The sequence below is a fragment of the Zootoca vivipara genome, chromosome 9, assembly GCF_965207765.1.
Source record: "Zootoca vivipara chromosome 9, rZooViv2.hap1.1, whole genome shotgun sequence".
NCBI lineage: Eukaryota > Metazoa > Chordata > Lepidosauria > Squamata > Lacertidae > Zootoca > Zootoca vivipara.
The window spans coordinates 70,165,369-70,180,148 of NC_142592.1; the positions used below are offsets into that span (position 1 = coordinate 70,165,369).

General features: G+C 50.2%; 2 protein-coding genes across 10 annotated transcripts in view; one reads left to right on the forward strand and one right to left on the reverse strand.

Moving 5' to 3' along the window:
• Positions 1 to 20: 20 nt before the first annotated feature.
• LOC118090865 (lys-63-specific deubiquitinase BRCC36-like) lies at positions 21 to 7,473 on the reverse strand. Of its 3 annotated transcripts, none has more exons than XM_088676571.1 (2): positions 7,371 to 7,473; positions 21 to 1,059 (listed from the first exon to the last, which is right to left on the reverse strand). In XM_088676571.1, exon 2 carries the CDS (start codon positions 1,005 to 1,007, stop codon positions 168 to 170), a length of 840 nt encoding a protein of 279 aa, XP_088532697.1. In that variant the 5' UTR covers positions 1,008 to 1,059; positions 7,371 to 7,473; the 3' UTR covers positions 21 to 167. The 3 variants fall into 3 exon arrangements, with proteins under 3 accessions (XP_088532697.1, XP_088532694.1, XP_088532695.1); XM_088676568.1 differs by lacking the exon at positions 7,371 to 7,473 and adding an exon at positions 6,177 to 6,395; XM_088676569.1 differs by lacking the exon at positions 7,371 to 7,473 and adding an exon at positions 4,948 to 5,085.
• Positions 5,112 to 14,780, forward strand: part of CPT1B (carnitine palmitoyltransferase 1B) — a 38,805-nt gene continuing 29,136 nt past the window's right edge. For 2 of the 7 annotated variants that reach the window (XM_088676563.1, XM_088676561.1), the window contains exon 1: positions 5,139 to 5,325. Coding sequence is in view for 1 of the 7 variants with exons in the window: in XM_060279312.2 (XP_060135295.2) it covers positions 5,115 to 5,325 (211 nt within the window). In the remaining 6 variants the exon portion in view is untranslated. Of the gene's footprint in view, positions 5,326 to 7,123; positions 7,357 to 14,780 lie in introns of those variants that run through there. The other 5 variants (XM_060279312.2, XM_060279309.2, XM_088676566.1 and 2 more) reach the window with 5 other exon arrangements.

Below are 14,780 nucleotides of genomic sequence, written 5' to 3' on the forward strand. Positions count from 1 at the left end.
ACAGCTGGAAAAACGGGGATTTCCTGGGGAAAATGGGAGACTTGGCAGCTATGGTATATGAGGTGCATGTTTGTGTGTGTGTGCAGTAAACAACAACTCTGCTAAACAAATGTTTCATGTGGTGAGCTTAAGGGATGGAGAAGCAGCAAAGCAGGATGAAGCCAAGCTTACAATCCTGGGGCTGTTGCTTCATTTCTCAGGCCATGAGATTGTTCTTCTCTCTCCAGGGCAGCGAGTTCCTCCAGAAGTTTCTCTTTCTCCTGTTGCAGTTCCTGCAGCCTGTCTTGGTTTCTCTTCAAGCGACCCTCCAGCCACTGCATCAGAGGACCACCGATGAGCAACATCTGGCTGCACAGCTTCTTAGTGAACACCGATCCGTTGTGGATCTTGGCGATAGGATCCAGATGAGAAAGGCTATGGATTTTTTTGAAGGCATCTTGCTCCTCTTGACGCAAGATCCTGGGGAACTCCATCATGGACTCAAGACACGCTTTCCCCACGGTGCTGCGAGGAATCAGGTGAACAGGAATTTCAACCCTTTCAGATTCGCAGGAGCTCTCTGGGGCTTGAAGGGACTGGAAGCAGGTGAAGACAACCTGGCCCGTCTTTGTGCTCTTGTCGTCGCTGAAACAGGAGAAGATCAGCCCCACAAAATCTCTGTCCAACATCTGATACATGGCTTGCGTGCAGAGATCGATGTGCGATGGCCAAACGGTTATGTGGGGATGGGTGAGATACCAGCCCACAACCCTCGTGGGCTCTCCCGTGACCTTAGCCAACCTCTCCGCTTCCATCGAAGCAGCCGAGAGCTGCTCTGGAGAAATCTCCACACGATCCTTCCTCTTATCTGAGCGGAGCAGAATGATCACCGAGCGAATGTGAGCAATTCGGCTGGCCCCAACCTCACCGAGGCAAAGACCCATGACCTCTTCTTGCTCAGAGCTCAGAGTGTGGACCATGCAGACCAGGAAGGTGTCCGCCTCCAAGTGCACTGCTTGCAACGCCATCGCCACCTGTTTCGCTTTCTGCTCCTGTTCAATCCCTTCCGCCGAGGCCTGCCTGCACAGAGAACGAGACAAACAAGAGATTTATTTCAGTGTTGCCGGTGTGACACAATCTCCACCAGCAAGTACCATAGAATCATAGAATCGTAGAGTTGGAAGAGACCCCAAGGGCCATCCAGTCCAACCCCCTGCCAAGCAGGAAACACCATCAAAGCATTCTTGACATATGCCTGTCAAGCCTCTGCTTAAAGACCTCCAAAGAAGGAGACTCCACCACACTCCTTGGTAGCAAATTCCACTGCCGAACAGCTCTTACTGTCAGGAAGTTCTTCCTAATGTTTAGGTGGAATCTTCTTTCTTGTAGCTTGAATATTGCTCCGTGTCCGCTTCTCTGGAGCAGCAGAAAACAACCTTTCTCCCTCCTCCATATGACATCCTTTCATATATTTGAACATGGCTATCATATCACCCCTTACCCTTCTCTTCTCCAGGCTAAACATACCCAGCTCCCTAAGCCGTTCCTCATAAGGCATCGTTTCCAGGCCTTTGACCATTTTGGTTGCCCTCTTCTGGACACGTTCCATCTTGTCAGTATCCTTCTACCATATTTTTCCATGTAGAACATGCCCCCATGTATAAGACGACCCCAATTTTTAGGGGGGGATTAGAAGAAAATGGGGGGATTAGAAGAAAATGGGGGGGGAGAGATTGCCCAGAGTTCTGCAGCTCTTTTTTTGAAGATTGCCGAAAATCCGCACGTCTGATCTGCGCTGCCGCGCACACGCTGCTAAGCCCACCTATTAGCTGTTCCCTCAATGCAAGAAGCCGCAGCAACAGGAAATACACAACAGGCCTTATCACACCCACAAATAACACCGCTGACAATCACACCCACATGGAAGCTGCCCATCCCACGTCACAAAAATGCACTGATCATGTATAAGATGCTTCCCCCAATGTTCGTTTTGAGGGGGGGGGGACCTCGTCTAATTCATGGAAAAATACGGTAACTAAGGCGCGGCACTCCAAAGGGTGGGGTGGGAGCTCAGTTGGCAGAGCATAAGACTTAATCTCAGGGTCATGGGTTCGAGCCCCATGTTGAGCAAAGAGATTCCTGCATTGCAGGGGGTTGGACTAGATGACCCTCGAGGTCCCTTCCAACCTTACGAGTCTATGAATTCTATACACTTTCAAGCAAAGGGGCAGTTAAGTCCATATACAGCAATTATTTCTTCTACCAGCTTATTAATCATGAGACATACCCACTTCTCTTTCTGTTTGTTCTCAATATTTATAACAATAGTCGCCGCACACACGCTGTTTCAATTCTCCCCTCACGGTTCTTTTGCAAGCACATCCTTCCCTTTCCAACCTTCCCTCGCTCGGCCCTCCTCAAACACATTTCAACTTTTAATTTCCGCACCTGTAAAATTTCTGCGGCACTTCCTCTCCCACCCTCAAAGCAAAGGGAGGACCCGTTCTCAGACGCTAGTTCCGAAGTGTTACAGGTTCGAATCCGCACAACGCAGTGAGCTCCCGTTGCTCTGTTCCAGCTCGTGCCGACTAGCAGTTCAAAAGCACGCCACTGCAAGTAGATAAATAGGTACCGCTGTGGCAGGAAGGTAAACAGCATTTCCATGCGCTTTGGCTTCCGTCACGGTGTCCCATAATGGTGCCAGAAGCAGTTTAGTCCTCCTGACCACGACCCAGAAAGTTGTCTGTGGACAAATGCCGGCTCCCTCGGCCTGAAAGCGAGATGAGCACCACAACCCCATAGGCGTCTTTGACTGGACTTAACCGTCCAGGGGTCCTTTACCTTCAGTGTTACAGGGCCAGGTGGGGGGTGGGTGGGGAAGGTCCGGATGATATCTGGGGGTCCCTTCCAGGCCCGTGATTCTATATCTGTGAAGTTTTTAGGAGAACCTGCCTAAGGGGTCAAAGCAGTTTCCTCGTGGGGCTAAATGGCTCCAGCTGGGCCAGCTAAACACCTTCACCTGCATTGTTGCCATGGAGACAGGGGGTGGGCCTTTCCCCATATCACCTGGCTGGAAGCCAGCTCCTCTTCAGGAGAAAAAAAAATGGCTGTGGGGAGAGGCATCCCTATCTCTGCTGTGCTGAAACCAAAGCTACATCTTGGCATCCTCTTGTTGTTTCCAGCAACTGGTTGTATGCATGTGTAAATAAATCCACATTCTCTAAAGACAAGACAGTCTCCCTTGCCCTTCAGTCCAAGGCAAACTGCACCTGGACTGGAACTGTGGAACTCCCTCCCACAGGAAGCAGTGGTGGCCAACAATCTAGATCAGGCATCCCCAAACTGCGGCCCTCCAGATGTTTTAGCCTACAACTCCCATGATCCCTAGCTAACAGGACCAGTGGTCAGGGCAGATGGGAATTGTAGTCCAAAACATCTGGAGGGCCAAAGTTTGGGGATGCCTGATCTAGATGGCTTTAAAGGGTTGGAGAAATTCATGCGAGGAGGAAGAGAGGGCTGTCAATGGTTTACTAGCCACAATGGCTCTGCTCTGCCTCCACAGCTAGAGACAGAAATTCTTCCAATTCCCGGTTACATTGGTCCCTTGGTTCTCAAACTTAATCCATTCTGGAAGTCTGTTGCAAAACCAAAGCGTTCCAAAACCAAGGCGCACTTTCCCATAGAAAGTAATGCAAAATGGATTAACCCATTCCACACTTTGGAAAACCACCCCTAAAACAGATGTTTAACATGAATTTTACTGAAATAAAAAAATTCCTTCAGTAGCACCTTAAAGACCAACTAAGTTTATATTTTGGTATGAGCTTTCGTGTGCATGCACACTTCTTCAGATACACTAGAAACAGAAGTGTCAGACCCTATATATATACAGAGGGTGGTGGGCGTGGGTGGGAATGGGTGATGGGCTGATGGGAGTGGTAAACCTGTAGATGGATGTTAATGGCTGCTGATGGCTGCAATTAGTCCTGGGCTGAGGTGCTAAAGAAAGCTTGATCATGCATAATGAGATAAGAATCCGATGTCTCTATTCATTCCAGGTGGCTCCATGGTTTTAAGCTTGGTAATGATTTCCAATTCAGCAACTTCTCTTTCCAGTCTGTTCCTGAAATTTCTCTGTAATAAAACAGCTGCTTTGAGATCTTGTATAGAATGTCCTGGGAGATTGAAGTGTTCTCCTACTGGTTTTTCAGTCTTATGGTTCCTGATGTCAGATTTATGTCCATTTATCCTTTGGCGTAGGGTTTGGCCTGTTTGTCAAATATAGAGAGCTTCCCATTCCCACCCACCCCCACCACCCTCTGTATATATATAGGGTCTGACACTTCTGTTTCTAGTGTATCTGAAGAAGTGTGCATGCACACGAAAGCTCATACCAAAATATAAACTTAGTTGGTCTTTAAGGTGCTACTGAAGGAATTTTTTTATTTTGCTTCGACCCAGACCAACACGGCTACCTACCTGTAACTATGAATTTTACTATCTAACAAGACCATTGATCCATAAAACGAAAGCAACAAACAATGTACCGCAGGCACACAATCAATCAGTGGCTGAACTGGGTTCCACACAGTCACACAAACACACACAAAAGAGCCGCAAAAACAATAACGCAAAATAAAGAGCCAAAACAGAGACCTTAGCGTAGCACTCAAAATGAAAGTGTGGAACTCAAAACAGAGCATGTTTGACTTCCAAAAAAAGTTTGCAAACCGGAACACTTTCTTCTGGGTTTGCAGCGTTTGGGTTCCAAGTTGTTTGAGTACCAAGGCGTTTGAGAACCAAGGTGCCACTGTGCTGGAAACCACAGGAGAGGAGAGTTGCTCTTGTCCTCATCTCCTGCTTGTGGGTTTCCCATAGTAGGCATAATAGGTTGGCCGCTGTGAGAACGGGATGCTGGACTAGATGGGCCCTTGGCCTGATCCAGCAGCACTCTGCTTACGTTCTTACATTTATCCAGGACCTTGGGAAGACACTCTTCTCTGAAGGCCAAGTGGGGTTTGCACAGACCTTGCAGAGCGAGTCCAGTTGGTGGGGCTGGAACAATGCCTGTTGTTCACACACCCCTTTTTGCTTAGTAAAAGCAGCAGGGCTGGCCCCTCCTGCTTCCTCTATCCATGCAGCCTGGTGACTCCTGGGGCGGGGGGGAATGGCCCAGCCTGGCGCACAGGGAGCCAGGAGTCTCCTCCAAATGCCCTTCCGGCTGCAAGGGGCTGTCCCAGGCTGCAGGTTGCTGCTTCCAGCCTGCTGCAAGAGCAGCTACCTGGGCCCAGCTGAGCTGCTCCTCCTGGAGGAAGGAAGGTCAGCCACGCAGGGAGAAGGTCGCAGGTAAAAGCCAACCCTTCGGGGCCAGCGTAACGGTGCTAAGCCGGGCTTGCAAGGAGGGAGGCGCAGCCACAAGCAAGCTGGCCGCCTGGGCGCTGTTGAGGGATGCTGGAGGGGTTAATAATAATAATAATAATAATAATTTATTATTTATACCCCGCCCATCTGGCTGGGTTTCCCCAGACACCCTGGGTGGCTTCCAACAGAAAAATACAATACAATAATGGATTAAACATTTAAAGCCTCCCTAAACAGGGCTGCCTTCAGATGTCTTCTAAAAGTCTGGTAGTTGTTTTTCTCTTTGACATTTGATGGGAGGGCGTTCCACAGGGTGGGCGCCACTACCGAGAAGGCCCTCCGCCTAGTTCCCTGCAACTTGGCTTCTCGCAACGAGGGAACCGCTAGAAGGCCCTCGGCGCTGGACCTCAGTGTCCGGGCAAAACGATGGGGGTGGATACGCTCCTTCAGGTATACTGGACCGAGGCCGTTTAGGGCTTTACCCCTGCATGTTCCTGGAGAGGGCTCCCTTTGCACTTTGCACAGGTGGGAATGTGCAAGGCATCGCACAGTTACAGCGGGATACCGTAGGGGTGGAGAAGGGTAACTGAAATGACCGAGGAGGGTGTTTGTGGAGTGACTCCCCTGTGATGAAAGATTGCAGGGTTTGGGACTTTTTCGAAAAGGCGAGTAAGAGGCAGAAGTTGATCAAATTCTCCATGGCCTGGAGAAAGCGGATAGAGGTAAGTTTTCTGTCTCATAAGAGGAGAACTTGTGGGTTTTCAATGAAGATTCGGGACAGATAAAAGACTTTTTCACACAGTGCAGAGTCAAACTACGGAACTCGCCAGTAGTACCTGTGAAAAGGATCTCGGGGTCTTGGTAGCCCACAAGCTGACCGTGAGTCCAGGTGTGACACAGCAGCAAAAAAGGCTCTTCTGGGCTGCATTAACAGAAGTCTAGTGTGCCGATCAAGAGGAGTCCTAGTCCCACTCTATTTTGCCTCCCTGTCCGACCAAAGAAAGTAACAGACTTGTGTGCCCCTCTAATCTATATATTGCAGCCACGTGAAAATGCAATCGATGTGCACAGCAAATGCTTTTTCAGTCAGTTTTGTTGGACATGCTCCCCGAGGTGCACTCTCAGGAGCCTAGGGCTTGCTGATCAGAAGGTCGGCGGTTCGAATCCCTGTGACGGGGTGAGCTCCCGTTGCTTGGTCCCAGCTCCTGCCAACCTAGCAGTTCGAAAGCACGTCAAAATACAAGTAGATAAATAGGAACCGCTACAGCGGGAAGGTAAATGGCGTTTCCATGTGCTGCTCTGGTTTGCCAGAAGCGGCTTTGTCATGCTGGCCACATGACCTGGAAGCTATACGCCGGCTCCCTCGGCCAATAATGCGAGATGAGCGCGCAACCCCAGAGTCGGTCACGACTGGACCTAATGATCAGGGGTCCCTTTACCTTTACCTTTAAGGAAGGGCTACCCTGTGGCCCTCTTGGAGCCCGACTCCCATCAACACAGGGGTGGCCTAGTGGTCAGAGTCACCAAGTTCGACAGGGGGTGACTTTGGGCCAGTCACTCTCACGCACATTCTCTGCCTCGCGGTGTTGCTGCGAGGATAAAACGGGGAGACCCGCGTACGACACCTGGAGCTCCTCGGAGGAAAGGTTGGAGACAAATGTCAGAAAAGTAGAATTCACCCGCCCAGCCCAGCCAATAACCTGCGGAACATACAAGCGGGGGGGGGGTCTTCATGCCTAGGGGCGGGGCGCGGGGGCGAGGGAGGGGGGGCAAGGAAGGGGGCTGGCACTGCTTCTGCAGAGCCTTGGAGAGGTGGGGGCGCCGCGCGCTCCCTCCTTCCCAGGAGGGCAGTCACAGCCGCGCCGGTGTCAGGTTACGGGTGCGCAGGGAGTCCCGCCAGAGAACCAGCCGGCCGGCCAGCCGTCCCGTCCCGTCTCCCGGGGAAGGGCTGCAGCGGAGCCGTCGCCCGACGGGGACCCCCGCCCCGCCTCGCCTCCCCTCCCTGTTCCCGAGCAGGTACCAGCGCCTACCGTCCGACTTGCGGGGGGGTCGGAGGCAGGGGTGGGGGCTCTGGAGCCTTGCCTCTTTTTTTTGCAGGGGCGGGGGGGGAGGCGGAGACCGAATCCTGACCTCCCCGACGGCGCGGCGCAAAGCTGCGCTCTGGACGCGCGGGGCGGGGCGCTGTGACGGGCCTCGCCCTGAGGAAAAACGCCGGTGTCTCTGAGTGCGTGCAGAGTGCTTTTCCGTCGCAACAACACCCCCCCCCCCCGCAGCAGCGAGGGGGTGGGCTGCGGCAATGGGTTTTGCCGGGCAAAGCTGAGACACCCCGGAGGGATCACCCGCACGCTAGGATATTTCAACGCGTGTCGCCCTTTTCCTTCTTCGCGGGGCAGACTCTGGACATGGATCCTTCCAGCAAAGGAGTGGGGAGAAGACACACACCCCTCCCCAGCAAAGTCCACAAGTCTTCTCCCCCCCGCCGCCTGTTTCAGGGGAATTACGGCGACTCCTGTCGGAAACCCCAAAGGTCATGTAGTCCAACCCCCTGCGATGCAGGAATCTCAGCCACCAAGTAGCTACTAAGTGTGGTGTCAGGATAGGCAAGGAGGTGCTCGTGCCCCCCCTGCCCATTTGTAGCCCAGCGACGCCCCCTGGCCAGTGGTGGTTCCAGCTGTCTTTGAGTCTCAGTTGCTGAGCATCGCAGGTGGGGAGAGAAGGGGGATTGCATCTGGTTAAGAGATTTAGAAGTGCCTGCAGGATCAGGCCCATGACGCCATCCTGCCCTGTGTCCTCTCCTCACAGTGGCCAGCCAGGTGCCCATTGTGGGAAACCTGTGCAAGGAGGACCCGAGCACAAGAGCAGCACTCTCCGCTTCAAACCAGAGAAGCTTTGCTGCTTCCAGCCATGGGTAGTGGCCATCGATAGCCCTCTCCTCCTCCAGGAATTTGTCCAGGCCTCTTTTAAAGCCGCCTAGTTTGGTGGCCACCCCTGCTTCCTGTGGGAGGGAGTTCCACAGATTAACTTCGTGCTGCATGAAGAAGTCCTTTTGTCTGTCCTGAATCTTCCATCTGTGTGAGATCAGGAGGCTGGGCGGCCAGGTGGTCCTGCAGTTTCAGGGGGACCCCAGGTGCTAGTCCTTGGGGACGTGTCACTTACTCACTGCTCTTCTCCCTCTTAATTCCATATATTTCTCCTTACAAAACTTCTTGCGATCCTACTAGCGTAATTTGTTGTTTACAATTGTTTTTCAAATAATTCTCAAATTTAGTCCAGTCCTTCAAGAACCTCTGGTCCCGCTGGTTTAGAATTCTCCCTGTCATCTTGTCCAATTTTGCGTAGTCCACAAGGGCGTACCCACCACGGGGCAAGTTAGGGCAGCTGCCCTACTCTAGAAGCAGGGCTGGTGGGCAGAGGCGGAGCACAGCCCGGCGGAGCGCGAGTTCGCCATTCCCGCCGCGCCGCGCCGCACCCTCCCTCCAGCTCCCCGGCGCGCCCTCAGGCAAGGCCAAGCGCGGCGGGGAACCAGAGAGCGCGGCGCGGTGGGCGGGAACGCTGAACTCGCGCTCCGCTGGGCTGGGCTCCGCCTCCACCCACCAGCCCTGCTTCTAGGGAGGGGCACAGCCCGGCGGAGCGCGAGTTTGCCGTTCCCACCCACTTTGTGGCCCCTGCCCTTCCGTGCCTTGGCCCCTCCCCTTGCCCCCCCCCTAGTTTTGATCCTGGGTACGCCCATGGTAGTCCATTAACTCCGTGCTCTTATCCCTCTTTTAAACAAACGCAGGAATTGCCAGCTGGTAAGCAGCAGCCAAGGCAGCAGTTCATCCCCCCCTCCAGCCCCCCCCCATTCATCTCAAACCCAGTAAGAATGATAAGAAAAAATAAAGATGATAAGCAATCCCTGCCTTGCCTTTATTGGCAAAGTCCATCTATTGATGCTTTGTTGAGTCATCAGTGGATCAGATTGCTCTTGTGGAGGGTTGTCCGAGGGGCAGGCTCCACATTCCCAAAGAACCTTCGAATTTTAGAGTGGGAAGGGACCTCCGAGGGTCATCTAGTCCAACCCCCTGCAGGGCATTTTGCATCGCTTTGTAAAGGCACAGGGTGCTACTGCATGCATGCTTCTGAACTGCGCTGGTGGTGCCTGACTATACAGACCAGTGGAACCAGAAGGCACTTTTGTCATGGTCAGAGGCACTTTTGTCATAGTCCGATTCTGCTTCTACTATTAGTGTTCATATTTATGTTCACTGGCCGCTTACTACAAAAGTATCTCGGAGCGACTTACAATGTTAAGTCTTTCGTAGAACAGGTCAGAGTCGGTGGAGCCTGAGACTTTTAATCTCAGGGTCATGGGTTCAAGTTCAAGACTGCAGGACACTGATGACCCTTGTGTTCCCTCCCATCTCTATGAGAGTATGCCTTCTGGCTACCAAATAATTTTTAAATAACGAAGGAAGCCTCCGTGTCGCACAGAGCTCCTCTTTGCATTTAGGAGCCATAACAAAGATGATGTTGTTTGGCCAGTTTGCTGCCGTTTCGGAACAAAGTTGGGAAGGAGGCTGGGCTAGGCACCACTTTCAGAATGCAACGGGCGTTGGAGGAAGAAGCCACAATTGCTCACTCTTGAAAGAAATGCACTTTGCACGCGCTCAGGAGAAGAACTCTCTCTCTCACGGCTTCTGGAGCTGATCCTTTTCTCATTTGACAGCAGCCTTCTGGGAGTGACGCACCGGAGGGAGCCTGTTGCTCATGTGCTCCTGACGCCCAGGACAGAGGCTGAGACTTCCCTTCTTGGCCCCAGCCCAGCCCCACGTGATGGAAACAGCCTCCCTGAGCCAAGGCTGAGCTCTGTTCCCAGCAGGAGATATAAACAGCCAGTCCTGAGTGGCAGGAGCCGGCCAGAGAAGGTGGCTGGAAAGTGCGCTGGGGAAAGGGGGGGGGCTCCTGGCTCAGGACTCCCCTTCTCCTTCCATTGCATTGCTGCTCCCAACAAGGGCTGGCAGAGAGGGGGGAGGAAAAAGCCCCTCTCCCACCCAGTTGTACGTATTTGAGGGGTATTGAGGTGAGGGAGTTGATCCCGGTGTGGATTTGCCAAGCGTGCCTTCCTTTGGGTTGGATTCAGTCTGACCCCTGTGCTTTCCTCCCTCATGGTTGATTTATGGACTACTTAAAATGAGGCTGCATTTTAAATTTTAATATTGTATTTTAATCTGTATTTTAATTAATTGTTTTCTTTTCTTTTATGTCTTATTGTAATTTTATTGGTGTTAGCCACCCTGAGCCTGGTTTTGACTGGGGAGGGCGGGGTATAAATAAATTATTATTATTATTATTATTATTATTATTAGCACGTTTCTCCCTTGCGTCCTGAGTTCGAGCGTCTTCAAAGCCCATGACACCTTTGGTAAAGACTGTTCTCCAACTGAAGCGCTCACAGGCCAGTGTTTCCCAGTTGCTGGTGTTTATACTACATTTTTAAAGATTTGCCTTGAGACAATCTTTGAACCTCTTTTGTTGACCACCAACATTACGCTTTCCATTTTTAAGTTTGGAATAGAGTAGTTGCTTTGGAAGACGATCATCAGGCATCCGCCCAACATGACCAGTCCAACGAAGTTGACGTTGAAGAATCATTGCTTCAACACTGGTGATCTTTGCTTCTTCCAGTACACTGATATTAGTTCGCCTGTCTACCCAAGCGATGTGTAAAAATTTTCAGAGACACCGTTGATGGAATCTTTTGAGGAGTTTAAAAGTGGTCCATGTTTCAGAAGCGTACCGTAAGGTTGGCAGTACAATAGCTTTGTAAACAAGCACTTTGGTTTCCCTGCGAATGTCCCGGTCCTCAAACACTCTTGGCATGAAGGTCAGCGGAGACAGGGATGCCTTTAGGAATTATGGTTTTATTTACACATACATGTGACCTGAGTATAAGATGGAGGGGCTCGCAGCATTAAACCCCCCAACAGATCTTTGCTTCTCCGTTAGGCACGGCTTGGAGCCCAGCACAGAGCATGCCGGTCCCTGTGTGTCTCCAGCTTCCTGCCTGCTTCCAGCTCAGCTTGCACACAGTTCTCTGACAATCGCCCTCCTACCGGTACCTACGGTAGCAGCTGGGTGAGGGGGTGGACGAAAGGCCCACCCATTAATCCCTGAAGGCCTCCTCACTTGGTTGTAGCTTATGCAACCTGGCTCATTCTTTTGGGATGCTTAAGAGGCCAACTAAGGTCTTTAGTAAAATAAAAAAAATTCCTTCAGTAGCACCTTAAAGACCAACTAAGTTTTTATATTGGTATGAGCTTTCGTGTGCATGCACACTTCTTCAGATACAGTGAAATGGAAGTTTCCAGGCACTTATGTAGAGAAGGGGTGGGGAGGGGTGGGGATGGGGAGGGGGGATCACTCAGAAGGGTGGTGGAAATGGGTGATTGACTGACTGATAGCTGTTGATGACCGCAAACGACTGCAAATGGTTTTGCATGAAAAAGCAAGGGTTGAGATGGCTGAAGATCGCTTATCATGTATAATGAGATAAGAATCCGATATCTCTGTTCAAACCAGGTCCCTCCATGGTTTTGAGCTTGGTGATAAGTTGCAATTCAGCAACTTCTCTTTCCAGTCTATTTCTGAAATTCTTTTGTAGTAAGACAGCTACTTTGAGATCTTGTATAGAATGTCCTGGGAGATTGAAGTGTTCTCCTACTGGTTTTTCTGTCTTCTGGTTCCTGATGTCAGATTTATGTCCATTTATCCTTTGGCGTAGGGTTTGGCCTGTTTGTCCAATATAGAGAGCTGAAGGGCACTGTTGGCATTTGATGGCATACACAATGTTAGAAGATGAGCAATTAAATAGTCCTGAGATGGTATGTTGGATGTTGTTGGGGCCAGTAATGGTGTTGTCTGGGTGTATGTGGCAGCAAAGTTGGCATCTGGGTTTATTGCAGGCTCTGGTACCAGTGTCCATGTTAAGTCTGGTGGTTGTATTATTGTGGGTGAGGACAACAGACCCTGGAAACCTTCCACCAGACATTCAATGACTTTCACCCCACCATCAACCTAACAATGAACCAATCTATGCAAGAAATACATTTTTTGGACACTACTATAAAAATACAGGATGGACATATAGACACCACCTTATACAGAAAACCAACTGACCGACAAACATATCTACATGCTTCTAGCTACCATCCCAAACATAACAAACAATCCATCGTATACAGCCAGGCCTTACGTTACAACCGCATCTGTTCCAACTCTACAGACAGAGAATCTCACCTAAGAGATCTACAGCAAACCTTTTTAGAACTAAAATATCCACCTGATGAAGTTAAACAACAGATCAACAGAGCCAGACAGATACCTAGAGAGAACCTGCTGCAAGACAGACCCAAAAAAGAAAATAACAGAACACCACTAGTCATCACATACAGCTCCCAAGTTAAAACAGTACAACGCATCATCAGAGATCTACAGCCTCTCCTGTACAATGACAGCTCCCTTTCTCAAGCTCTGGGAGGAAGACCTTTCATTGCCTACAGACAGCCACCCAATCTTAAACAACTCCTCACCCACAATAATACAACCACCAGACTTAACATGGACACTGGTACCAGAGCCTGCAATAAACCCAGATGCCAACTTTGCTGCCACATACACCCAGACAACACCATTACTGGCCCCAACAACATCCAACATACCATCTCAGGACTATTTAATTGCTCATCTTCTAACATTGTGTATGCCATCAAATGCCAACAGTGCCCTTCAGCTCTCTATATTGGACAAACAGGCCAAACCCTACGCCAAAGGATAAATGGACATAAATCTGACATCAGGAACCAGAAGACAGAAAAACCAGTAGGAGAACACTTCAATCTCCCAGGACATTCTATACAAGATCTCAAAGTAGCTGTCTTACTACAAAAGAATTTCAGAAATAGACTGGAAAGAGAAGTTGCTGAATTGCAACTTATCACCAAGCTCAAAACCATGGAGGGACCTGGTTTGAACAGAGATATCGGATTCTTATCTCATTATACATGATAAGCGATCTTCAGCCATCTCAACCCTTGCTTTTTCATGCAAAACCATTTGCAGTCCTTTGCGGTCATCAACAGCTATCAGTCAGTCAATCACCCATTTCCACCACCCTTCTGAGTGATCCCCCCTCCCCATCCCCACCCCTCCCCACCCCTTCTCTACATAAGTGCCTGGAAACTTCCATTTCACTGTATCTGAAGAAGTGTGCATGCACACGAAAGCTCATACCAATATAAAAACTTAGTTGGTCTTTAAGGTGCTACTGAAGGAATTTTTTTTATTTTACTTCGATCCAGACCAACACGGCTACCTACCTGTAATAAGGTCTTTAGGATATACAACCTGACCATAAGATGGAGGGGCTCACAGCATTAGCACCCCAGCAGATCTTGCCTCTTCATGTATTGCTAATTGTCCTGCTTAACTAGTCAGAGCTGGACCATAAAGAAGGCTGATCGCTGAAGAATTGATGCTTTTGAATTCTGGTGCTGGAGGAGACTCTTGAGAGTCCCATGGACTGCAAGAAGATCAAACCTATCCATTCTGAAGGAAATCAGCCCCGAGTGCTCACTGGAAGGACAGATCGTGAAGCTGAGGCTCCAATACTTTGGCCACCTCATGAGAAGGGAAGACTCCCTGGAGAAGACCCTGATGTTGGGAAAGATTGAGGGCACTAGAAGAAGGGGACAACAGAGGACGAGATGGTTGGACAGTGTTCTCGAAGCTACGAACATGAGTTTGACCAAACTGCGGGAGGCAGTGCAAGACAGGAGTGCCTGGTGTGCTATGGTCCATGGGGTCATGAAGAGTCGGACACGACTAAACAACAACACAACAACAACAACAACTAGTCAGCCAAAGGCATTGCCTAGACAAAGGGACTGGTTTGGCAATCTTGCTCTTATACATTTCTTCTTCTTCTTCTTCTTCTTCTTCTTCTTCTTCTTCTTCTTCTTCTTCTTCTTCTTCTTCTTCTTCTTCTTCTTCTTCTTCTTCTTCTTCTGAAATCCCTCGTAGTCCGAGGAAGATTGTCTTCCATAAACACGATTTTAAAAGTGAGTTTGTAAGTGACTGTGGAGGCCAGTTCTGGATCCACACGTCCTTCCACAGTGGGGACATTGGTTTCTGGGTGGGAGTTGATCCCGGTGTGGATTTGCCAAGCGTGCCTTCCTCTTAGCATGTTTCTCCATTGCGTCCTGAGTTCGAGTGTCTTCAAAGCCCATGGCACCTTTGGTAAAGGCTGTTCTTCAACTGGAGCGCTCATAGGCCAGTGTTTCCCAGTTGTCTGTGTTCTACTACATTTTTAAAGATTCGCCTTGAGAGAGTCTTTCTACCCGGACAGATACAGGGTCCCAAGAATGGGGAGGGACTCAGGACAATATCCTGACTGGCCTCCCAAA

What these genes read in the sequence shown, in the direction of transcription:
- LOC118090865 (XM_088676568.1), bottom strand. Translation starts at nt 6,268, where the DNA reads ATGCAGCCCAGAAGAGCCTTTTTTGCTGCTGTGTCACACCTGGACTCA. An exon ending in CCCCGAGATCCTTTTCACAG is followed by an intron (nt 1,060 to 6,176) that starts GTACTACTGGCG and finishes TTCTCTGTGCAG; the next exon opens with GCAGGCCTCGGCGGAAGGGA.